Below are 25,890 nucleotides of genomic sequence, written 5' to 3'. Positions count from 1 at the left end.
TGCACATATTTTTGCCATATATGAGGGGCAGCTTCCCCAGAATTTACCACTTGGGAATGTTTCTGCTTTGGAAGGACTGACTGACATCACGAGGCAATGAGCCAGGAGGACACACGGCCACTCTCATCCTGAGCAAGTCCTTCCAAATCCCCGTCTGTTCCCCTTTCCATCGGGCTGGACAGTGCTTTGTGGAGGGTGGGTTCTGAATTGCCTCCCACCCTGTCCCAAGGGAAGGGAGCAGGCAGGGAGCTGAGGGATGGTTCTGCAGGAACAGAGCTTTCTGTTTGACTCTGCTGCTCCCTTCCCTTGGGGGCAGTACTGGCCACAGCTTGCTGTGCCTTTGGAAGGGGCTGGAGAGCAGGGCCTGCAAGGGGGAATGTGGAGAGACAGCAAGCAAGCAGAAATTCCATCTTCTCAACAAAAAATCTGATGGGTATTGGTTGTGTCAAACCCCAAAAAGCTCCAGTTTTGCTGCTGCTCTTCAGTAAGGATCCATGCCCAGGGACAGCAGGTGACTCAATGTCACCACAGGGAACCACGTGTCACAAGGGTGGGCAGACACTGCTCCAGGCAAACTGCAGGAAGAGTCAGAATATCCTGAGTGGGAGGGACCCCCAAGGATCATCCAGTCCCTCCCCTGGCCCTGCACAGACACCCCAACAATCCCACCCTGGGCATCCCTGGGAGCTCTGGCAGCCTGGGGACTGGGACCATTCCCTGGCAGTGCCCAGGGCTGGCTCATGGCAGGAGCAGCTCCAGAGAAGCCAAAGCCACCATGGAGTTGGCTCCTTCCAAGCAGACAAGGAAATGCAAACCCTTCTTTTAATGGGACAAGCAGAAGCACATCAGGGTCCCAGGAAATGGCACCACAAGGACAAGCACTGATGGAGCTGAGCACTGGGAATAAGTTAAAACAACTGAGGGGATTTGGGGACACCTCTGTGTGCCCTCATTTCAGCTGCTTCGATAACAAGCATGACCCTGCAGGGCCAGGGCTTCCCTTGCTGTCAGCTTTTCCCCATTTGCCATGAGGTTTGTGGTGATAAGTGCCTGCACCTGCGGAGGTGAGTGGGCTGTGGCACAAAACTGAGCCTCCCCAGGGAAGCTGTGGTGGTCCCAAATGCAGTGACAGGAAAATCCTCTGCTCAGGGCTTGTGCCAAGGCTGGTGCCAGCACCCACCTCATGAGTACCACCAACCAACCACCTTGGACTCAGCACCTTCCAAATTCACCCCCTGCCCCCACCCTCCTCAGACCCCAAATCCACCTTCCCAGCCCCAAATCTGCCTCTCAGTCCCAAATCTATCCCCAAATCCCTCCCAAGCCACAAATTCACTCCCCTCAGTCCCAACTCCGCCCCAACCCTAAATCCAAGCCCTAATTCATCCTTGCAGCCCCAAATCCACCCCCAGCCCCAAACTGCTGTTCAGCCCCAAATCCTCTCCCCAATCCCCCCTCACAGCCCTAAATCCACCACCCAATCCCAAATCTACCCCTAAATCTCCCCAAAGCCACAAATCCACCCATCTCAGCCCCAATTGTGCCCCACCCCATATCCACCCCAGTAGTCCCAAGTCTATCCCCAAATCTGACCTCCCAGCCCCAAATCACACCTCTCCCTGCGGCATCTCGCCCCTTCCATCCCCCGAACATTCCGTGCCCCCCGAACATTCCGTGCCCCCCAAAACCCAGATTCCTGTTCCCTAAAAGCCAGACTCGTGCCCCCCAAGAGCCAGACTCATGACCCCCACAAAATCCAGATTTGTGCTCCCCAAAAGCATGACTTGTGTCCCCCAAAACTCATACTTGTGCCCCCCAAGAGCCAGCCTCGTGCCCCCAAAAATCCAGATTTGTGCCCCCACAAAAAGCCAAACTCGTGCCCCCCAAAGCCAGACTCGTGTCGGCAGTAGCGGGTTTTATTCTCCGGTTTCTTCTCCCTGGAGCGGGGCGGGCTCAGAGGGCGCAGTTCCCCTCTCCGTAGCGCCGGCACCTCATCACCTTCAGGTAGGTCTCCACCTTGTGCAGGTCCTTTTTGAAGCACGAGAGCAGCCCGTAGTTCTTGACCAGCGCGTCCTCCCCGCGCAGGTGGAGCTCGAATTTCTCGTAGGTGGCTTTGAGCACCTGCGGACCCCGCGGGCTGCGCTCCTCCAGCTCCTGCGGGACAACGGGGACACTCCGGGAGAGGCAGGGCCGGACAGGGGCGTCTCCCAGGGACAAACCTCCTGCCGAGCCCTGGGACAGGTCAGGGGCGTTGCCCCCGGTTTTAAATGGGGTTTCAGGTGGGTTTTTGTGTAGCAGGAATCCTTGTAAAGCATATGTATTGTATAAGTGGCTGTGCCCCAGTCCTAGTTATTCTAAATGAGTCACAGCTGCTGCCCAACTAAGGACTCCACAGCTGTAGCTCATTTAGAATAACTAGGACTGGGGCACAGTGTCGTGGTTTGACCGGAAATGGGACATCTGGGATATGTTGTTTTGCTGTGGTTACCAATGGGTGGTTGGAATTTAAGATGAGCACCTAGTTTGACCAGTGCAGCATTTGGATCCGCCTCTTGAGACTACGAACCCAAGGGGTTAAAAGCAGGGCTCTTGTCCCTCAGAGCCCTCTTGGGATTTCCGGCGTGAAGAAGTCTCTCCCCCGGCCCAGTTGCTGGCTGGGCTGGGGGAGGGGAAAGCCACGTGGCCCATCTACGGTAGGCCCGGGTTCGGATGAAGGGTGGCGGACCCTTGAGCGACCTGTTTATCCCCCCCCCCCCCCATTTGGGATGGAGAGAATGCAGCCCGTGCGCAAACTGTATATCTTGAAACTTGATATCATGTGCCGGCAGGCAGCACGGCTGGGAGGAGAAAAGGGGGGGGCAGCGGGCAGTCCGGCCGCCTGGGACCTGGGAGAGCTTTTAACCCTTGTGGAGAATGAAGGCTTCGCAGAACATTGCCTTTCCTGGGAAAGGGATAGGAGTGGAAGATGAAGGAAGAAACCAGGCCAGTAAGGGGGGTCTGGCAAAGGGAGAAGAGAGATGTTGAAGGAATGGAGGAAGATGGAGTGGCAGTTTTTGCTGGACTCTTTTTTGTTGTATATCCATGGACTCTTTCCTGGTGATGCAGAGGCTGTATTGCAGGGGGAAGCGGAGGCTCGGCGTCAAGAGAGTTTGGTTTTGAGACCCCTCGGCCCCAGGGGGTATAGAAGACATGGGGGGGACAAAGGTCCCAGGGATGTGACTGTGCTCTGCTTGGAATGAGACGAGGCATTCTTAAAAGGCCCTGAAGGCAGGCCCCTGCCCCATCCCATGCCTGGTGGTGAGAGCACCTTGGCATGGAAAGGAGATGTCACGAGATAGCAAGATACCGGGCGGATTGCTGATTGTGACAAGAAGTCCGTGGCACAAGGAAGGACTCCGTCTATCCCTTATGAGCTGAAGATTTGATTTTTTTTTCTAAAGGGTGGTGCCAGACCAAGTGTGGATAATTTTTTGGAAATGTAAATGTGTTTGGGAATTTGGTGGGAGGAGGATAAGGAAGTGTTTCTGTGTAGTTTTCATTCTCTTTGTGTGTGTAGTTTAGTAATTGTGTGTGTAGTCTAGTAATTGTGTGTCCAGTTTAGTTAATAAACTTCTCTTTATGTTTAAGTTGGAGCCTGCTTTGCTTATTTCCTGGCCACATCTCACAGCAGATATCAGGTAAAAGGTATATTTATGGGGGCTCTGGCTTTGTCAGGCCTAAACCATAACACACAGCCACTTATACAATACATATGCCTTACAAGGACTCCTCCTACATTTCCCCCTTTTTCTTTTACTGACAGATGTTCAAATATGATACAGATATTTAAGTACAAGACATACATTTCCCACAATCCATATTTTACCCCGAGACTCAAAGGCCTCGTACAACACACACACAGCTCTTTGCTCAAAGGCCGTATTCTTCACAGCTCTTGGCTGTCACAGCTCCTCAACTCAAAGGCTATGTTCTTCCACGGCTCTTGGCTGTCTTTCCCACAGTCCTGGCTCAAAGGCCATCTCACCTAATTCAGCACTCTGATTTCATGGGACCAACATCATCTGTGCTCTCTGAAGTGATTCAAAAGGGCTGGTTCATACCAGAATTGACTTTTTCTGAGTCTTACATCTAAATCTGTGTCCTTTTCCATTGATCTAAAATTATTTGATTACTTTTGCCTAAGTAGCTAGTTAAGTAAATTAGTGACCAACTAACTCAATTCCCCAGAATGCTTCAGCTGAATGTTCACACCAATCTTTATCTGAAAACTCATCAAATCACACAGATTCCTCTTGTCTGGCCCTCTTTCAGTAACCTTTTACTGCCCAGTTTTGGACAAACCAGGTTTGAGCACGATGTTGTCTCCTTGTTCTGTTTTCAAATCTGTATTCTTAAGGAATGAAATTGCAATAAGGCACATACCACCATTAAAATGCCTCCCCCATAAATCTTTTCACCAGGTTCAGTGTAGCATGTAGCAAACACACCTGTGAACAACAGCTCAGCAATGTGCTCAGGCCTTGGGGTCCTTGGCAAGCAACTTTCTCCAGCAGGGCCAGAATGTCACACAAGGATCCTTTTTCTTTGGTGGTCCCCAATCTGTGTCCCTTTCGTGATGATCATGAGGCAGATTTTAAGAGCTGAAATGAGGGATGTGGGACTCCGGGTGGCTCTTCAAAATACAGTTTGTTGTATACAAAATGCAGTTTCTTGTATACAAAATGCAGTTTATTCCATCCAAGAGGTTACAGCAGTCCAGGGTCATGGGCAACAGAGCTGTGCCTACAGCTGTCAGCTCCAGAGACCCTTAGTTTAGGTTCCAATGCATTCTATACTTTTGGTTCCAATGCATTATATATTTTTCTTTTAGTTACATTGCATTCTATACTTCTCTTTGCTGAGCATCTTCATACAGTAGAACCAATCTATACCTTAACTTTTATCTCTAGCCTATCATAACTACTGTAATTACCATATTCATGTTACTGTTCTCCAATCACTCAACGTTAATACATTACAATTTAAGCTGGAAGTTGTTTTTCAGTTTTCCTGCAGTGGAAAATTCTGAGACCTTTTTTCTACTTGCAACTTCGCTGACTTGTTTGCCTGTCTATCTTTGTGCTTGGTAAAAACATTTTCTTGTTTGAGATGGGTTTATCCTTTGCTCTAAGCCATAAAAACCCCTTCTAACTAACACACCCTTTGCCTCCTTGGTTATCCAGTAAGACTGGCTCAGCAATTCTTTTCTTCTATACCAAAACTTGCTTCCATCTCTATTCCTTCATCAGACTCTATATTTAAAAAACTTTCTGCTAAGCACACATATCTGTGAGACTTTCTTGTCAAACTTTCATCCTTCCCAAGAGCAGATGAGGGAAACTTCAGACAGAGAAGAAAGGCCTCACACTCTTTGTTTGAGGATCTTGCCTCTGGCTGTGCTGGTGCACAGGGCACGTCCTCTTCACCAGGACGCTGCTGGAGCTCAGCTCTGTGTCCCAGTAGTACTCTGGGGACAGCAGCCGGGTGGGTTTGTGCTGCAGGAGGTACCTGTTGAGGTGGCTCTCGTGGTGCCAGGGACCCTCAATGCCATTTTCTCTGTCCTGCAGCAGCCCTGCAGAGCAGGCTCTGCTCAGCTTGTACACCTCAGCCACGCTGCCCCCATAGAAGCTGGCAGTGTAGTGGAAGTCCCCTTGTCCCTCAGGGACGGCAGGTTGTGACTCAGAGTGTTTCTCAGAGGCTTTGTCCTCCTGCTGTGGGGTGACCTGCCAGGAGCTGATGGTGGCCACCAAGGCATCGATGATCTCCACGCCAATGTGTGCCAGGAGCTGGACATTGATATCCACGGAGTACAGATAATCCACCTCGTGCTGGAACTGGCTCTGGTGTAGGAGCTGAGGATGTCCATGCGGCTCCTGGAGATGTCCTGCCACCTGGGGTCATGCTGGACAGGGATGACAAACAGGTGGTTCTCAGGGGCCATCTGAAGGTGGGAGACCTTCTCGGGACAGTCTGTGAACAGGTAGAAGTTCACGGGGTGCCCAGCAAGGAAGTATTTGTTGGCAGAGCTCATGAACCCTTCGATGAACTGGACATAGCTAAGAGACATGGAAAGGAAGAGAAGGGAGAGGCTCCTTCTGCTGAGGAGTGACAGCTTTTCAAATTCATTTTCTTTCTCTTTTTCTATCTATTGCTCCTTTTTATGATGTTAGTGTCCTTTATTTAACACAGCTGCTGGGTTTTTCTCTGCAAAGAGTTTTGTTATTTTGCCTTTTATTATACCTTTTTGTTTCCAACACTACCACAGAAGCCATCCTGCTGATTTTATGCCTTCTAAGCTAGCTGAGCTATCTTGGGTGTGATATAAATCTCCAAGAGCTTATGAGACCTGGCTCAAAGAGGAAAATATTACTCTGCTGTGAGCTGTTTTCACTCTTTGGCCAGTTGGGGCCAAGCTCTGTGGAGACTCTGGAAAGAGTCAGGAGTTTTCATTATTATTTTTTTTTTAGCATTCAGTAAGAATCCTTTCTGTATCCTTTAGTATAGTATAGTATTTATAATATAATATATAAAAATTAATTATACATATAATTAATTATTATATATAATTTTATATAACATTATATATTATTATTTTTATATAAATTATATATTGTTATTTTTATATAAGATATACATAGTATATGTAATTATATATATAATAATATATGTAATCATATATGTATAATTTATATATAGAATATATATAATTTTCATTACTATCTTTTTAGCATTCAGTAAGTATCCTTTCTGTATCCTTTGGTATAGTATAGTATTTTTAAGATAATATATAATAACTAATTATATATAAAATTAATAATTATATATGATAGTCAAAGTATATAAAATAAAATAAAATAAAATAAAATAAAAATAATAATAAATTAGCCTTCTGAGAACCTGTAGTCAGATTCATCATTCCTTCCTTCACCCCTTGCAGATACAATCATGCTCCACCAGCAGTACTGCAGAGAGGTTTAACTATTTGACAAGAAACAAAGGACAAACCAGTACTTTTCAACAGCAAAAGTGACCACTCCAGTGACCAGGTTCTTCTGCAGATATTGAGCATCCAGGATGTCTCTGCTGAACGTGCCTTCCCAGACAACTGGAGCCAGCCATGGTGTCAGCACCAGCACATCCCTCCTCCTGCAAGGGCTTGGCAATGAAGGCAGGCTTGAGATGGCCCAGGAAATTCATCAAAACAAACACAGATGTAACACTGAATTAATCATTCCAGTCTCACTTTGAAATCACAGCATAGGTTTCTGATTGCAGCACAGATTTCTGAATAGGCAATTCCAGAAAATAATTTATCCCAGTGACCAAAAATGTTAATTCCATAGGTGTTTACACATCAGGTATGATGGTGACTGCCGTCGCAAAAAATAGTATTTTGATTTTTTGGCTTCTGAGTTGTGACAGAGGATGCAAAAAACTGAATTAAGATAAAATTAAACCAAAATATTTTCAACTTTCATCATCATTACCTGGTTTCCTTTCTGAAAGTAACAAATTACAGATTCTTCATCTATGCATTTTTGATGGTTTATGGAAGAGTTGATTTTCTAGTCAGGCTTCTGTTTCATTCGGTCTGGCTCTCGGCTATCCTGTCAGTGCCACTCTGTGTTTCTGACATCAATGGGATTTCATGGTCATGATATTCCATTGTGCCAGAGCAGGTGCACTTACCATGGAAGCATCAGAGATGTTTCATCTATTTTTCTGCAAATGAAAATAAAAAAAATATTGGAAATATTATACAGGGAGAAATAAAGGGTACATAAATGAATTGTGGCACAGAAGTTTTGTTACAGCGCCTGAGTGGGGTCACTGCTGGTGAGAGAGACGATGAATCTTGTTTCTTGATCAGAAGGCTGGATTTATTGATATATGATATAAAATACATTATGACTATACTAAATAGAATAAAGAGAGAAGTTGCAGATGCTTGCTAAGCCAAGAATAGAAAAGAAGGAAAAGAATCTAAAACAAAGTTGTGCCCAGGGACTCGGTCCCCTGGCTTGCTCTTGTGATTGGCCCTCAATTATAAACATACAAACATGAGCCAATCAAGGTGTCCCTGTTACATTCCACAGCAGCTGATAACAACTGTTTACATTCATCTTCTGGGGCCTCTGGCCTCCCAGAAAATGCAGAAATCTGAAAGAAAGGATTTCTGTGAAAAAATGTCTGCAACATCTCACCTTTCTAAATTGTATAAAATAAAAGAAAAATGCTGATGTGGAATGAACAGGAAATTTCTTCACCTGTAGAATATACAATAACTAACAAATCACTAAAACAGTGCTACAATATAAGAAAAATGCAAAATACAATGCAAAGAGAATTTGAGTCCATGCAGCTGAGTTTCAGGAACAGTCCAAGAGCCGAAGTTGTTTCCCTTGGAATATCTGAGAGTCCTTTTTGGTCCTGAAAACAACTTGCTGCAAAAGGAATCCCATCAATAGTTATCAAAAAACCATTGACAGTCATAACACAATTTTAAACAGTTTGTGGAATGTCCTTTCTGGCCCTTCAATGCTTCAGAGCTGCTGCCCGCTATTTTCAATCTTTTTTATTTAATTTAAATTTTTTTTTTTTTTTTTTTTTTTTTTTGATTGAAGAGCAAAAGAGCAGAAGCCGAGCAGAGCAGTGCCAGAGAAGGAAAGGCCCTGGGGGCCCTGGCCCATGCTGGACCAGGAACCCCAAAACTGGCTCACAAAGGGGGACCAGGTCCAGTAGGAGGAACCTCAATCCCCAGAAACATCAAGAGGCCAAATGCTGGCCCTGGCCCAGAAACTTTCTCAGCCCAATGGCCCAGGCCAAACCCATGACAGAGGCTCTGCATTCCCGCAGGCCTGAACCCTGCTGCCAGCACAATGGCAGCACGGGTAGTGAGACGCTTCCTTTCCCCAAAACCACTGAGGCATGCCAGCAGTGAGGAAATAGAAGCCTTCCCCAGCAATCCCATCTGGGGTCTGGAGATGTTTGTTTCCCACAGCAAACCAGCTATGGTCTCCTCCAGCTGTGCCATCTTCCCCTGCACTGCATCGGGTTTGTCTCTCATCCGCCCCGTGGCATCACCATCCCCATCCCCTTCGGGCTGGGGATCAGAGGCAGGGCTCTCGGGATGCACCTGCCCCCCCATGCCACTAGGACGCAGGAGAGGCGGCAGCCTCCATGGGACAGCAACCGAAACACCACCCCCCAAACCGCCGAGCTTGAAAGCCGGCAGCCGGGCTGCCGCAAGAGTCAGCTGGCGGGCAGCCCCCGCTCCACTGAAGGAGAGACCCGCGGCCGGGGCAGCTGCTGGGGCAGCCGGTTCAGGACGGTCCAGGCTCGAACCAGCCGCCGGTGCCATGGCAGTCTCTGACACCGACACGGAGGACAGAGCCTCCGACAACGCCAGAGCCGCTGGAGCGGCCAGTCCGAGCGGCGAGGGGGGGGCCGGAACTGGGGAGGGAACCGCGCTGAGAGTGGGATCAGCCGCGGGCTGCTCCAAGGGTCCCGCAGGTTCAGCGCCGTTTTCAGCCCCATCCTGAACAGGAACTGTCTCACCTTGAGGCGGCGGGGATGCGCGGGAACACGCTGTTGCTGCGTCCCTTGGCTCTGAAAGCGGCGGCAGGCACGGCACAGGCAGCAGCGGAGCCGGGAGAAGCGACGGAGCATCGCTGTTGCTTAGCAACAGCTCAATCACAGGAAGTGCTGTCTCTTCTGCCTTCTCCGACGCTGAGCCGGAAGCTGGAGACGCATCCTCGTCGTTGCCTAGCAACAGCTCAGGGGGCGGGGAGGCCGGTGAAACCGCGGGCGGGACAGCCTGGAGAGGCGGAGACGGGATCTCCTGGAGTGACGGCTCTGGCAGGACCGGAGAAACCTCAGAGACCGGTGCCGCCCCCATGTCTGAAGGCGGAGTCTGAGAGGCCGGCGCTGGCTTGAGCGGCCACTCCCATCCCCCCGGAGAGAGAGAAGGGGGGGAAGGAGAAAACTCCATCTGAGCATGCTCCGGAGCAAGAGTAAAAAAAACTTCTTCGCCCAGCGAAGTTTCAGCCCCCCCCGCCGCGAAGCAGGGCGGGGGAAAAAGCCCAAAGTCATCACCCACCGGGTCTTCTGCCAAGGGGGGGGGAAACGGTGCCTGGCCATAACAGTTAGAAATCCATTGAAAACAAGCTGCTCTGCGTTTCAGAAGTGGGAAAAGCTGTATAAATGCTGGGTAGATAGAAGGCAGGACACGTCCCTGGCTCCAGACGAACTGGAAAATGGAGTCCATGCACTCCCAGACAAAAGCATCTAAAGCGTACAGGACATCAGTAAAGAACCCAAAAAACTTTGCCCATCTAAAGAATTTATAGAGATCTGTTTCTGACAAAAAGCAACCATCTTCTCTAGACCAATGGTTCCAGAGGGCTATAAGTTTCTCCTCTGAAGGGGAGAATTGAATCTCTTCTGGCAAGGCATGTGTCTGCCATACAAACAGCCACAAGCTACGAAGGGCTGCTTCATCAGGGATAGAAAAGCCCACAGTACCTTTTGAAAGAGTCCAGCTTGCTCTGGCCAGCTCCACGGGTCTGCTGCTCTTTTCCATCATCTTTCCTGATGGTTTTCCAGAAGAAGGTTCTGTTGTGGTTAGCCTTGGCTGTGAACTCTGTCCAAATCAGGATCTTCAGTTCTTCAGCTCCTGGCTTGAGTCCACTTTTGTGGTCACTTCAAAGCAACCAACAAATGCTACACATACAGGATTTTTACCCAGTGCAGCAATTTTGCTCCTCTGGTCTTATCAAATTAATTTTTGCTCTGACACGAGGGGTCACCAGATGTTACAGCGCCTGAGTGGGGTCACTGCTGGTGAGAGAGACGATGAATCTTGTTTCTTGATCAGAAGGCTGGATTTATTGATATATGATATAAAATACATTATGACTATACTAAATAGAATAAAGAGAGAAGTTGCAGATGCTTGCTAAGCCAAGAATAGAAAAGAAGGAAAAGAATCTAAAACAAAGTTGTGCCCAGGGACTCGGTCCCCTGGCTTGCTCTTGTGATTGGCCCTCAATTATAAACATACAAACATGAGCCAATCAAGGTGTCCCTGTTACATTCCACAGCAGCTGATAACAACTGTTTACATTCATCTTCTGGGGCCTCTGGCCTCCCAGAAAATGCAGAAATCTGAAAGAAAGGATTTCTGTGAAAAAATGTCTGCAACAAAGTTTCAGATTTTTTTTTTTATGTGAGATGAGCTCCGCAAGAGATCTTTGTGTGGTTCAATGTCAGTGAGCATCCAGACTCCACCACAAACACTATTTTTTTATTTATATGAGTTCATATACAATGTGACCCTGCAGGGTGGCTCATATCAAAATGGAAATTTGCACTTCCAGGGCATGGATCTGGTGCCTAAAAAGGAGTCTTTTAGGTGAGTGTTGTCCTCACGGCCTGGACTGATCCTTTGGTAAACTCTTTCCTGTGGTGGTGTTTGCAGGGGTACCAGGATGAGGGAAGAGATGAGAATCTTGACTCCATGTTTCAGAAGGCTTGATTTATTATTTTATTATATATATTATGTTAAAAGAAAATTATATATTAGAACTATACTAAATGAATAGAAGAAAGGATTTAATCAGAAGGCTTGAAAGGAAAGAAATGGAATCATAATAAAATCTTGTGACTGACCAGAGAGTCTGAGCCAGCTGACTGTGATTGGCCATTAATTAAAAACAACCACATGAGACCAATCACAGATGCACCTGTTGCATTCCACAGCAGCAGATAACCATTGTTCACATTTCACTTCTGAGGCCTCTCAGCTTGTCAGGAGAAAACATCCTAACAGAAGGATTTTTCATAAAATATGTCCATGACGCTCTCCTGTATGTCCATACCTCTTTTATTACTTTTTCATTTTGCAGAATGAACTTACAGGACTGAATCATCTCCAGGGGAGGCTTTGTGTTCCTGAGCTCTGGCTGGGGAGAAAGGGTAGTGGTACCTTGGACAGGATAAGAAGTCAATGAGTCAATGATAAAACCAAAATCAGCCTCTCACCCACTTCCATTGTGACTGAAACTATAAAACAAATCTAACAGAACATTTGTGGGGTCAGTATGGTGATGAGGATTTGCAAATCTCAGCTGTTTCAAGACAGGATGCAAAAAAGGTGTATTTTATGATTGGCTTTTGGAAAATATTAAAATGAATATTGTATGTGTTATGTCAGAAAGTGATGCTGTATTAATTTTCTTAAGTAGTGTGTTAAATAGAGTTTTAGGTTATAACATAATGTTAAAATAGAAACTGTGCCATGTAAGAGACTTTTTAAAGAGAGGACTCAGCAGCCACAGGACACCTGAATCTTTCAGAGAAAGAGAATTTATTGCTCCCTTATCAGAGGAAATGAACTTCTTCCCACCTCGCTCCGCCCTGAAGACGCTGTTAGGATTCAGAGGAAGAAGCTGACACTGACCAGACAGAATCCTGTGTTTGAATGGAATTTACGCATCATGTATGAGGTGTATGAATATGCAACAGGCTGTTGCTTTTAAGGGGTAATCCTCTGTTCATATGGGTCCTTTTTTGGGCTTATTTTGCCCAGAAAGAGGCACCCAGATGTCTGTAACTCTTTGGGGTTTTTTTGTCTCGTATTGTCCTAATCCAAATTGTCAAAATTTTCATTACTCCAGTTATATTACTATTTTTATAACCATTTTATTACTATTAAATTTTTAAAATTTTATTAAAAAGTGATTGGTGTTTTTCACACAGGAGTTTAGCCTAAAGTTATCTGAAGATCAATCAGCTCTGAGGATCTGCGAGTCATTTAATTTGCCCCAGACTGTTTGCACCAAAGGAAATGTGTGTGCTTTGAGCAGAACTTGGGCTCAGCTGATGCCCGAACTCCTCTGCAGCTGCCTCTTGAATCCAGATGTTCACAGCACCCCTTGGCTCTGGCCATTCTGTGGGATCTGAGTGTAAATTTAAACAAAAATGTGAGCATTTGTGCTCACATTTGAGCATTTGATGCTCTGCTGCAGAGAAAGAATGGCTGAAAATTTGTCCTGATTCCTACAACTGGAACAGATCTTCAATATTGTTCCAGCCAACTCTGAATTAACCCCACCTGCTCTGATTTCAGGCTCCAGAACACTGAATACACACCTGTCCTGGTTTGAAAGGAAGTGAGATTTTGGGAGTTTGAAGTCAAACCAATCAGTGCTCAGATTTCAATGTTGGCATGAAACCAACCACCACGAAACAACATTTTTAGATTGAAGAATACTTGAAATATTCTCGATATTATATATATATATATAAAAAAAAAAATATAAAATAAATAACATATCTTTTATAGATATATAATATTATATATAAAATGTATATTTTATATATAATATATATAATTATTCAGACTTTTAGAATTTCACAGAAAAGGTTAAAAGTGTTCACACCTTGCTTATTTTCATATTTTGAATGTAAAAGGAGATTTTGAATTTGTGTAAATTCAAAGCTTACATTGTACCTGCATTAGTTAGAAGAAACCTGTCTGAGTCTGGGCAGTAGAAAGAAATTCTTGTTGAGAATAATTGTCAAAGGTTAAACACCCACCAGATTGCACCAGTGATCCCTGCTGTCACTAGAATAGCCAGGCCATGTAATTTTGTCATTCCCATCTCCTTAGTGCTGCAAAGCAAGATTGTGAACTCTGGATTGACAGCAAAGTGGGGAAAAAACCCAAAACAAACACAAAAACAAAAAGGCAGCAAATACTGGTTATGAAATACTGAATAAGTATTTTGTTTTGCACTGCAAGTCTGGACATAATACAGAGAAAAATTAGTTTTTCTAGATAGAAAGTTTGACATCTAGGTATTTATAATACATACTACATATTTACACAGTGAGCTCTCATTTTACAATAGTATAGTAAACCATTTTTAATTGTTCAAAGCAATAATTCTCATACCAGATTTTCTCTGAAGCAGGTTTTATTTTTTCCCCAGCCAGTGCCCTCTCTGATCTTGGTCTTTCTTTCTTCCTTTCCCTCTGTCCCTGCCTTTTTCTGTTGTTTTTCTATTATATTTTGTTATTTTATTTTTTAATTTTATTTTATTTATTTTTGTCTAGCTCTCCTTTTTGACCTTGCTGCCTTGATTTTCCTGCTCTGCCCCTCACTGCTCAGTTCTCTTTTTTTCTAATTTGAAAGTCACAGTCCTTTTCTCTGGCTCAGCTTCTCCATCCATTCTGGGGCTGTTCACAACTGGGGTTCGGCCACATCTTCCTTTGTCCCAGCCTTCTGAAAAGTCTCTGGGGCATTCTGTTTGTCAATATTGACCATCCTCTGATTTCAGCATCTCCTCCTGCTGTCACCCGTTTCTCAGCCTAATTTCTTATCTATATCACAATTTTACAAGCCATGAGTTCTACAGCATTTCACTAGCAAGCTACAAAATAGCCCCGTCTCTCTCTCTACAAGGTCTTTTAGGGGAAAAAAACTTATCCAATTAAGAAATGATGCCTCAACTATTTCTGCTTTTAACCCAAAAACCAATCACCCGTGGCCCACCATGTGGATTTTTTTTATCCAAATACACAAAACCACCCAAACCCATGGAGAAGAAGGTGAAGGAGAAGGAGGAGAAGGAGAAGGAGGAGGACGAAAAGGGAAGGAAGAGAAAAAGGAGGAGGAGAAGAAGAAGGAGAGAAGGTGAAGGAGGAAAAGGAGAAGGGGGAGAAGGTGAAGGAGGAGAAGGTGAAGGAGGAGAAGGGGGAGAAGAAGAAAGAGAAGAAGAGAGAAGGAGAAAGAAGGAGAAGGAGGAGAAGGGGAAGAAGAAGGAAGAGAAGAAGAAAGAAGGAGAAAGAAGGAGAAAGAAGGAAGAGAAGGTGAAAGAGAAGGAGGAGAAGGGGGAGAAGAAAAAAGAAAAGAAAGGAGAAGAAAGAAGGAGGAGAAGAAAGATCAGCCACCACCCTAAAACCTCCATCTTGCTCTATATATATTACTATATTCTAAACCCTTAAACTCTAAGTTTAAGGTGATATCACCCTGTGATATTACACACTTCTATTCAAACTCTACACCCACAATCCCAGTTCTATCATTCCATTTTGGAAGCTTCTCCATGGCCTCAGGTCAAATGCAGTGTTCTCTTGGAGGTCAGTGCCTGGCAGCACAGAAAATCCAAAATTCTCATTTTCCAGGGTTCCAGCACTCACCTGTGGTTCTCCCAACGCTCACACCCCAGCAGCTGCAGCTCTCTGCTGCTCCCAGCCCTGCTGAACCAGTACCAGCTCCCAGATCCTCCTGTGTGTGTGTCAGCCCTGGGCTCGGGGCCAGCAGGAGCCTCCACCCCAATCCTCACCTTTTGTGGGAGTGCTGACACCTGAGTAATGGGGAAACAACAAGAAACCTGCAGCAGCCAGTTATTCCCTGGCACTGCAACCTGTGTGGGTTACCTAAAAACAGAGCCAGACCAAATTAAGGGGATGAAAAGTGGTTTTATTGATTGAATATGGGTGTGTATTGAATGTTTGGGTGTCTTCTCTCTGGGCTGTATCTCACTCTAAGTTGGAGTCACGTGCAGTGAGTTGGATTTCCCCTCTTAATGGTGTCTTTCACACCTAAAAATATTATTGATACTTAATCCTTGGGTACTGCTGTCTCTGTGGAACCTCAAGTAATATTAAAGACCAGTGCAATAATTATTTAATGTCCTGGTTGAGATGGAGACAACAAAAAGCAACACACTCCATTTTCAGAAGGCTTCAAACTGTTCTTATTATGGCCTGCATGCTTTTTATACATTCTTACAAAGCTCATAAGTTCACACTTTACTCATTGGTCACCAGAGACAAAGTGCTCATTGGAATACGTAGTTGAAGTTTCTCTTATTCTCCTTCTTTCTTTCTTGGTTTCTGTGCCAGCAACCTTGGTAGAAAATTCTTTTAGGGGTAAACATGGATCCTCTTCTCAAACTCCTCTCTGGCTCACAGAAGTCACTGTAAAACCTCTTCCACAATTTAATGGACAGAGAAACTAAAGCATTGATAAGTGAAGAGTTTTACCCATCATGAGCCACCAGCAAAGTACAAATATCCTGAGTTCTGCTCTGATGCTTTGTCACACAGACACAGTGACTTGGGAGAAGGAAGAAAAAAAGTATGAAAGTGCTACAATAGTTAGCACATAAAAAAATTAACAAGCAAACAACCAACAGCAGCAGAGCAACGCTTTCCATGAGGTTTAGAAAAAAGAGGGGAAATTATTCCCTCTAATTCTGTTCCCAGCTCTCTTGGGCTTTGAAGGATAATGTACTGGGAGATATTTTAGCATCCTGGGAAATCTCCTGCTCAGCTGAAGTGACAAAAGCCTGCAGGAACTGTTTGTGCTCACAGCTTTTAACAAAGCAGCCACCAACAATGCAGCTTCCAGCCACTGGAGAGAGACAGAACAGCACAGGGGTAAGGTTTAGCTTAGTAGAAGAGAGACAAGCATAGATATGATCTCTCGTTAGACAAAAAGCTTTTAATTTATTTTTCTGTAGGTTTGTTAGAGCTGTTTCTTCTCATCTGATCTCACCTGAGCTCTGAAAATTCCAACATAAGTTGTGAGTGTCCTGGAAATGGCATTCCCAGTTTTTATCGAGAATTGGAGCAGGACAAGGGAGAATGGCTTTGAACTGAAAAGGAATAAGTTTAGATTAGATATTGGAAAGAAATTCTTCTCTGGGATGGTGGGGAGGGTGCCCCTGCATCCCTGGAAGTGCCCGAATCCAGGTTGGACAGGGCTGGGAGCAGCCTGGGACAGTGGAAGGTGTCCCTGCCATGGCAGGGGTGGGTTGGGATGGGCTTTAAAATTCTCCCAACACAAACCAGTCTGGGATTCTGTGATTTTGTGATTTTGGCATTCTGTGATTTTGTGATTCTGTGATTTTGTGATTCTGGGATACTGTGATTTTGTGATTCTATGGTTTTTTGATTCTGTGATGCTGTGAGCACTTTTCAAGAGAAACATGGACATTTTTCTCAAAGTGTGAGAAAGAAGAGAAAGGGATTGCTTGGAAAGGAAAGCAGATTTGGATTTGACAGATTAAAAGACTAGAAATATGGAAATTTCTAATTGTACTTGATGTGCTTTTAAAAGTCTTACGACCTCTGTTGAGAGTATAAGTCAAATATAACCTTTCCCTCACTCTCTCTCTGTGTTTTCTATGCAATAGCAGTGCTTCTGGGCATGTTTATGTGGTCAAAAGGCATTTTTATTCTACTTTCAGTGGACTAGAATGTAAAAAACATTCACCATTATTTTTACATTGAAAAGCTTCATTCTTGAAACATGGAAGTTGGCTTTCTGTGCCACCTGAGAGTGATCTGTTAGTTGAGGAAGGTATCTGAAATGCTCCAGTTAATCACCCTTTTAAAATTAAAAGTAGAGTCAGTCAATTCTGACACTTTCAATTCTTTTAATTTAAAATTAAAGTAGTGCCAGTCAATATTCTAAGGTACTTTAAAGTAGATCTGGAATTTTTAAAGTCAATAATAGAATGGGGAACTATAATTTTTCTTTTTTTAATATCCTTTTGGTTCAGGCACTTCTCAATTATGGTTTGTATTCTATAGCCTGCTAAAACACTTAAACGAGGTTTTTTCCTTGTTCTGCTTGAATTTCTACTGGCTACATTGAAAAATGAGTTACCTGCCTTTCCTGTCCGTATTTACCACAGCTTAAATCTCATGGAACGCTGGGAGATGTGAAAGCCATCCTTACAAATGAATTTGTATTTAGTATTTTGTCACTTTATTATCTGGAAGCAGTGATGTATTTATTATGAAATATGTAAGTTATGTAATCAGATTGATTCTACAGAGACTATCTATATGCAAGAGAAAAATTTAATTTGAAATAAATATTTTGAAACTCAAATAATGATATCACAAAAATACATATTTCTTTTTCTTCAGAACATTAATGGATTTTTTTTCTCTTAATGTCTTCTATAGAAAATATTTTGTGAATAACAAATACTGAACATCATTCTAGAAAGTCAGTTGAGTATTGGATAGGAATGTGCAGGAATATGTAAAAAAAATGTTGTTTGAAATCTTCCCTAAGAAGTGAAAATAAGAGGCATAAACATCATACTTCAGGTATTTTGTGAAAAATTAAGATTAATTCTATCAATTAATGCAAAAGATCAAACACGCATTTAATAATGTTGTCTCTTCCCCTCTGACTGTGTTTTAAGTGAAGATAAGGTCTGTGAAGAAATCAGTGAAGCCTAACTATTTTCTTGGAGCCAAGATTCCAATCACCAATCCTGCTGTAGGCCACAAAAATAATTCAGAAGTTAAATAATAAGGAATGGTTAAATAATAAGGAATGTCAATTAAATAACTGGTGTGGAATCTCTAGTTAAACTGTATATTTGAAAGTCAGGCATGAAGAGGATGCTTGGGGGAGATAATACAAAATGTTCCCTTATTTCTTTCCTTTTTGCTCCTCATACATTCTATTGTATTTGCAGGGATTTTCATGGCAGGGAGGAATGATGAATCTGACTCCATGTTTTTAAAAGGATATTATATTACATTACATTACATTACATTATATTATACTATATTACCAAATGCTAAAAAGATAATAATGAAAACTCATCATTCTTTTTAGAGTCTCGGCACAGTTTGGCACTGATTGGCCAATGAGTGAAAACAACTCACACCAGAATCCAATGAAACAATCACCTGTGGGTAAACAATTTCCAAACACATTCCAGATGAGAGAAACACAGGAGAAGCAAATGAAATAATAATTGTTCTCCTTTTTCTCTGCAGCTTCTCAGGAGAAAAATGCTGATCAAAGGGATGTCTTAGAAAATGTGAATACCACAACATTCCAGGCCTTCAAGGTCATCATGGCACAAGAAAATGACACCCACGTCCATGAGTTCATCCTCCTGGCATTCCCCACCAGCAGAGAGCTGCAGGCTGTGCTGTTTGTCATTTTCCTGGCTGTGTATTTGCTGACTGTCACCGAGAACATGGTCATCATCACCTTGATCATCACCCACCCCCAGCTCCACAAGCCCATGTACTTCTTCCTGGGCCACCTCGCTTTCCTTGAGGCCTGCTACATCTCAGTCACCGTTCCCAAGCTGCTGCTCACCTTGGTGGTGAGGAACAAGAGCATCTCCCTCACAAGCTGCATGGCCCAGCTGTACTTTTTCATCGCCCTGGTGTGCACTGAGTGTGTCCTGCTGGCGGCCATGGCCTACGACCGCTACGTGGCCATCTGCGCCCCGCTGCACTACGCCCTCGCCATGGGCCACGGGGCCTGCCTGCAGCTGGCCACGGCCTCCTGGCCGCTTGGCTTCCTCATAGCTGTGCTCAAGGTCTCCTTCATCTCCCAGCTCTCCTTCTGTGGGCCCGGGGTCATCAATCACTTCTTATGTGACATCAGCCCGCTGCTCAACCTCTCGTGCGCCCAGCGGCGCCTTGCTGAGATGGTGGATTTCATCTCGGCCTTGTTCACTTTGTTGATCCCCCTCTCTGTCATCATTGTTTCTTACACCTGCATAATCAGGACTGTTTTGCTCATCCCCAAGGCTCAGAACAGGAAGAAAGCCTTCTCCACATGTGCTTCTCACCTGGCTGTGGTCATCATTTTCTTCTCAGCAACTCTCTTCATATATGCTCGGCCCAGGCGTGCAGACTCCAGGGATCTCAACAAGCTGGTTTCCATCATTTATACCATTGTCACCCCGATGCTAAACCCATGCATTTACTGCCTGAGGAACCAGGAGGTGAAGGACACTTTGCTGAAGGTCTTGTGTAGCAGGACTGCTCTCTCCAGAGTTTCTGCCTCTGATCACTAATGAATTCTTGGGAGATGATCTTCCAACTGAATGTGTCTGAATTCTATGGAAACCTAATAAGATTTTTACTTTGACAGAAAGGGTTATTGGGGTTCTCCAGTTATTGGTTATTGGAGTCAATCTGCATGTTCAGCTAAAATCTCTGAATCTATGTGAATGTAAAAGGTTTTTCTAACTGAACACATCACACATCATTTCCGAGGAGTGGAAAAGGCAATAACCATAATTGTCCTCTCTGAATGTATTTTGTTGGTATGCATCAAAGAACAAAATTGCATTCTGACCTTGATTCAATTTAACATGAAACTAGGATTCAAGAACTTGAGGCACCAAAGAAATAGTTATGTCAGCTTTCTTCACAGGAATGAGGATGGGAACTTCAGTCATTTTAGATAGCTGTGATAGGAGACCATGAAACTCCACTGAGAAGTTTCTTCTTCATTAACTTCAAATATAACTTTGGGAAGTAGCTCAGATTCAGAAAATAAACCTTTACTTTTGGGGAAGAGGGTTAATTTGCACAGTTTCATTTCCATTTTAAATGCTAAATCAACCTCCTGATTTTTAAATTTTTTCCTGTGGTCCTTCAACATCACATAAGGAGATATAAGCACTAAGAGAAGAATCAGTTGTCTAAGCACAGATCTTTCCCCAAGGAACATTCAAAGGAGAGGGTCAGGAAGAATTTGAGGGTAATTTAACACACAGACACAAAATCTTGCATCATCAGCCTGATGGTAAATGATCCTGGGCTCTGTTTGTTACCCAGGACTAAATCAACAGTACTGTGTCCAGTCTGAAACTTCCCACTAGAAGAAAGACAAAAATGGAAATTCCAGCAGCGAGTTACCAAATGACAGAAGGGTGGGAGCACACAGAGAGAGACAGATGGGAGCAGTTTATTAGAAAAAAGAATGTTGAGGAGGTTTTTAGCTGCAGTCTGCCACCACGTGAAGAGGATTACAGAGGAGATAGAGGCAATTCTTAAGTGGGCATGCCTGAAAAGACAAAAGCAACAGGAACTTGTTCCAACAAAATTAAATTCAGATAAGATAGAGTGGTGAAGCACCACAACACAGTCCCAAATAGGTCAAGAAATCTCTGTCCTTTGAGCTTTGCAAAGCTCGACCTGACAAGTCCCTGAAACTCTGAAATATGTTTGTGACAGCAGAGCGAGTTAAAATATTCTGTAATTAAAGTTCTGCCTTTCCAACCCGAGTTTTTGTATGATTCTTTGATCTGGATGTCAAATGGAAAACTCTGTGGCATGACAAACTGCAACAGAAATTGATGTTTAGGGAAGTGAATCTGGTACCCACAGATTGAGCAATATGTTCAATCCTATCCAGGGAATGGATGCTCTGCAGATGATCCATGTCACTCCTGGATGCAGTACTCCAGATGTTAATATATATTTATAATTTATAATTTTATAGCATAACTCTGCCCACGTCTCTGTTACATCAGAAGTGCCTTGGTCTAGCTGAGAGCTGAAAATGTCAGAGGTACTAAAATCTCTCAGGGAAGCTGTTTAAGCACTCTGACCTCACATCCAATGGCCTAAATAGCAGTTACTGAGTTGCAAATCATTGTTTTTATCCCTTTTTATAGCTTGTCACAGCTTCCAATACCCCATATTTAACAAACCCAATAACTTCTTTTCATGGTTCATGTACCCTGAGTCATATCTTCACATCCTAGCAGGCCTTGGTAAGCACCTCTCTAGTTAATCCACATTTTCCTTGAATTATAAATATATATACACATATATAATATAAATTATAATTACATAAATTATAAAATGATATAAATTAAAATTATATAAATAAAATTATATAAATTAAAGTTATGTAAATACCGGGGAACCCAAAACTGGTCCATGGTAGTTGGACCCTCATCAGCCTAACAGAAATGAGGTAAGAACTAACACTACTCCCTTCTCCATGCACTGACATTATTTTAAAGTTGTCTTTTTTATGAGGTTCCCTTACATTCCTGAGCATGCACATGTGGCTTTGGCCAGAAGTTAGAATTCAGCAGCACACCATAAGGTATGTCAAATGTCACTAGATTCTTACATATTTGCAAAATAAATCAAACTATGCCCTAACAGCCAAATAAGTTCTGTGATTCCACCTCTCCTAGATGCTAAAGTCCCATTATTTTCACTGTATGAAAATAATTGTAATTTTAAATGTAATTAATGTAATTTCATGTAATAAACGTAATTTAAATGTAATAAATGTCATTTTAGTCATGGTTCTGGCTTAAGGAAGATATCTAATTAATATGAGACCAAGTGGAGGGAGATTTTACAAACAGCTGCAGCATGGAGGGGGAACCGCATCAGGTTTTGTACTTTTCATGCTATAGAATCCTGCAGCAGCTCCTCAGCTCTGTTTGGGAGGCAGCTGACCTCACCAGGGGACAGATAAATGTTATCTCTGATCCTCCTTTTGCTCTGAACACATTTGTAGTGTTTTAAAAAATTAAGAAAATGCATAACTTGGCTATTTGTGGGGGTGAACACAACTCCAGTGTGGGTGAAACTACACTTATCCAAAATCACTCACTCCAAAAGCCATTACCAGTTAAGGTCACTGATTTAGATTAGGACATTAAAATATTTTTCTAGATTACCTTTTGGTAAAAGACTGCCATATTCCCTGCCTCAGGGTATGTTTTTACTTTCATCTGCCCTATAAAAATCAGCAGACACTAGCAGGTATTCTTTCATTGTTCAGTGTCTCAGAAAAAAAAAATCTTCAGAGTTTCTTCTGCTCTGCATGGAATCACAGAGGAAACAATAACATCCCTCCTCTTTCTGTGATTGCTTCCATTGGGAGGTTACCACAATTGCTGAATCAGACCTCATGAGACACCACAGGTAAATAAAGTGTTGATTTCTCTGTGCTGGTATAGATCACAGCACTGACATATCAGTCCACATTTCAGCTGTTCCCTACTGATCACATTCTGCAGCACCAGTGGATTCACACTACAGGAGGTTGAGAACAGTTTTGTTTTTAACAGCACAGGCTGAGCCACTCTTATTTTTGAAGGATTAATCTGAGGTAGCTGCAAACAAACCAGACCTAAAATTGGAATTTGCTTGTACTTATGCTGTATCTGAGATCTCTGTGTACCATCTCCATAGATTTGTGTAGATGCAAGTGTGCTCAGAGCCAGATACAGAAACCTTTAGTGGGCTCTTTCAGATGTATTTGGAGAGGTTTTTTATTTTAAAAATGAATATATCCTTATGCTGCTTCACATTTCTCTTACAGTTCCTGGGATATATATGATAGAACTTTAGAAATGTTTAGACGTAGAAACTAAAGCATTGGAAATGTGAATGTCTGTCTACAAGCTCATAACCTGTCACTTCTTTATACTGGATGGAAAATATATTAGCATCAGTCATCATTTGTCTAAGGTGAGATTTGTAATGTGTATTTATCTCCATGAAATGTCAATTTGTAATGTATATTTATCTCCATGAAATGTAAACTTAAAAGCATGTATTAATTTTTAAAGTGAAAAAAATCTGAATTGAGCAGATAAATTCCACAAAGTTTTGTAATGTATATTTATCTCCATGAAATGTCAATTTGTAATGTGTGTTTATCTCCATGAAATGTAAATTTAAAAGCATGTTTTAATTTCTAAAATGAAAAAAATTCTGAAATGAGCAGATAAATTTCACAAAGTTCATTTCTAAAAACCCAGCAAAAAATGTCTGAACTTTTACAGAGTCTTTAAGTGGTGGTGTAACTTATGGCTATGAATTTAAGCCTGGTAGTTAGGTGTGATTGCATTAATTTATTGCAGGTGGATAAGGTTCATCTTTCTTCTACAGAATGGGTGGGAGGAATGAAACCAAAGTCATGTATTTCTTTCTCCTGGGTTTTCCCACCACTGGTGAACAGCAGCTGCTTCTCTTCTCTGCTTTACTTCTGGCTTATTTATTAACTCTGTTGGAAAACTTCCTCATCATTCTCATCATCCAAAATAACCACAGCCTGCAAAAACCCATGTATTTTTTCCTAGGGAATCTGTCTTTTTTAGAGATCTGGTATGTCTCTGCCATTGAGCCAAAGATGATCAGAGATGTCCAGTCCCATGACAAAAGGATTTCATTCCAGGGCTGCATGGCACAGCTGCATTTCTTTGTGACTTTTGTTTGCACTGAGTACGTCCTGCTGGCCGTGATGGCCTTCGACCGCTTCGTGGCCATCTGCAAACCCCTCAGGTACGCCCTGATCATGAGCCCCAAGCTCTGTGCTCAGCTGGTGGCTGCCTGCTGGATGTGTGGCTTGGCCACCTCTTCCATCAAGCTGGGCTTCATAGCCAGCCTCTCCTTCTGCGACGTGGACAAAATCAATCATTATTTCTGTGACATTTCCCCCCTCCTGAACATCTCCTGCAGCGATTCCTCTTTGGCCGAGCTCATGGACTTCACCTTGGCCCTGCTGGTCATCCTGCTGCCTCTGTGCGCTGTGGTGGCCTCCTACATCTGCATCCTCTTCACTGTGCTGAAGATTCCTTCTTCCCAGGGGAGGCAGAAGGCTTTTTCCACCTGCAGCTCCCACCTGACCGTGGTGGTTTTGTTCTACTCCACCACTCTTTTCACCTGCGCCCACCCCAAGCTCATGTACACCTATCGTGCCAACAAGCTGGTGTCACTCCTGTACACGGCGGTTGTGCCACTTCTGAATCCTCTCATCTACTGCCTTAGAAACAAAGAGGTCAGGGTTGCCATGAGGAGGACTTTTACTTGCAGAAGAGACACCAAAGAAATCAACTGAAGGGGCTTTGCTCATGAAGATCAACGGCAGCGCTGAGGAGATGAAGTCAGGAGGTCCAAACCTTAATCCGTGCAACCACCACTCATATTTATTGAACTAAACCTTGATATATTTATGTATATACTATGGTTTTGACTCGAGATGTGTGGGTTTGGGGTTTTTTTGCTTGTTTTCCTCCTAAGAATCAATGCTGTCACCTTTTCTTAAAAGTCTCCAACTGAATGACTGCTGTTTTTAAAGGTGTTTGGAAATGCTGGAAAATAAAGCCCAGATTTGTTTGCTCTAAATGGAACAGAGTCCAGAAAACACTGTAAATGCATGTGAAAATCAGTTATGTGTGATTTATTTAGTTCAAGATTTTGTGATTATCCCTTGAGAGAGATAGGCAGCAGCAAAGGATGGGTAATTGTAACATTCTTAGATTCCTGGTGTAGGATAAAAAGAACCATCCTCTGATGAAGAAAATGTTTCTAATATGGCATCAGAGAAGGTATAATGTGAATATTCACATGGTACAGCTGCATTGTGACTTGGCCTCTGTCTCAGCTCCACAACTCCTTCCTGAGTTTTTAATTTAAATTTTGCAAGGTTTGAAGTTCCTTTAATGCAGTGATTTGGCTATACACATTGACTGGTTTTAAAGCCCTGATCTGAAGTGATTGTTTTGAAATAATTTTAGGAAAATCCTTCAAATACACTGGGAAGAGGATTATCATCCAATTATTATGGGGTTTATGTACACTAATAATAATATTGTTAGATAACCTGAAAAAAATAATTCATAATTTATTCAACAGAGGAGGTACCTTAGGGAAGGAGAGAACACAGAAAAGTCTTACACAAACACAAACCTTTTGAGAATGCAAGTTCCCTCTTGCATCTAAGCTTATTTCTGGAAATTTTCCTAATAAACACTTTCACAAATTCAAGTACTTTTAAAGTACTGTAAATAAGTCACTACCCACAAGTTAAGAAGGTAAAAACAAAGTCCAATCTCAGCTTTTGGGAAACTTTCTCTTAATCTCACTCTCTGTGTGCAGATGAGAGAAACTGATAGGAACGTATGCAAATGTAAGATAGTCTGGGTTTAGAAGGCACTGATCAATTGTCAGTCACAAAATATGGGAAGCCATTATATCAAGAACAGAAACATCTATTTCATGCAGATTTATTTAAAACCACGT

At 43.1% G+C, this 25,890-nt stretch overlaps 2 protein-coding genes and 1 pseudogene across 2 annotated transcripts; 2 read left to right on the top strand and 1 right to left on the bottom strand.

Annotated features, from left to right (window-relative positions):
• Positions 1-1,953: 1,953 nt before the first annotated feature.
• LOC128940096 (histo-blood group ABO system transferase 2-like) lies at positions 1,954-13,703 on the bottom strand (annotated as a pseudogene).
• Positions 13,704-18,938: 5,235 nt separating this feature from the next.
• Positions 18,939-19,898, top strand: LOC128940095 (olfactory receptor 6B1-like). The gene has a single exon (XM_054281397.1). The coding sequence runs from the start codon at positions 18,939-18,941 to the stop codon at positions 19,896-19,898; it is 960 nt and encodes a 319-aa protein (XP_054137372.1).
• A 3,860-nt stretch (positions 19,899-23,758) lies between these two features.
• On the top strand, positions 23,759-25,590 carry LOC128940094 (olfactory receptor 6Y1-like). The gene is made up of 2 exons (XM_054281396.1): positions 23,759-24,672; positions 25,509-25,590. Exons 1-2 carry the CDS (start codon positions 23,759-23,761, stop codon positions 25,588-25,590), a joined length of 996 nt encoding a protein of 331 aa, XP_054137371.1.
• The last annotated feature ends 300 nt before the right edge of the window (positions 25,591-25,890 follow it).

Source organism: Melozone crissalis, unplaced genomic scaffold (assembly GCF_028551555.1).
Source record: "Melozone crissalis strain CALT ecotype California unplaced genomic scaffold, PUWL_Pcris_2 ptg000032l_1, whole genome shotgun sequence".
NCBI classification, from domain to species: domain Eukaryota; kingdom Metazoa; phylum Chordata; class Aves; order Passeriformes; family Passerellidae; genus Melozone; species Melozone crissalis.
This window is presented reverse-complemented; position numbering and strand designations above follow the sequence as displayed.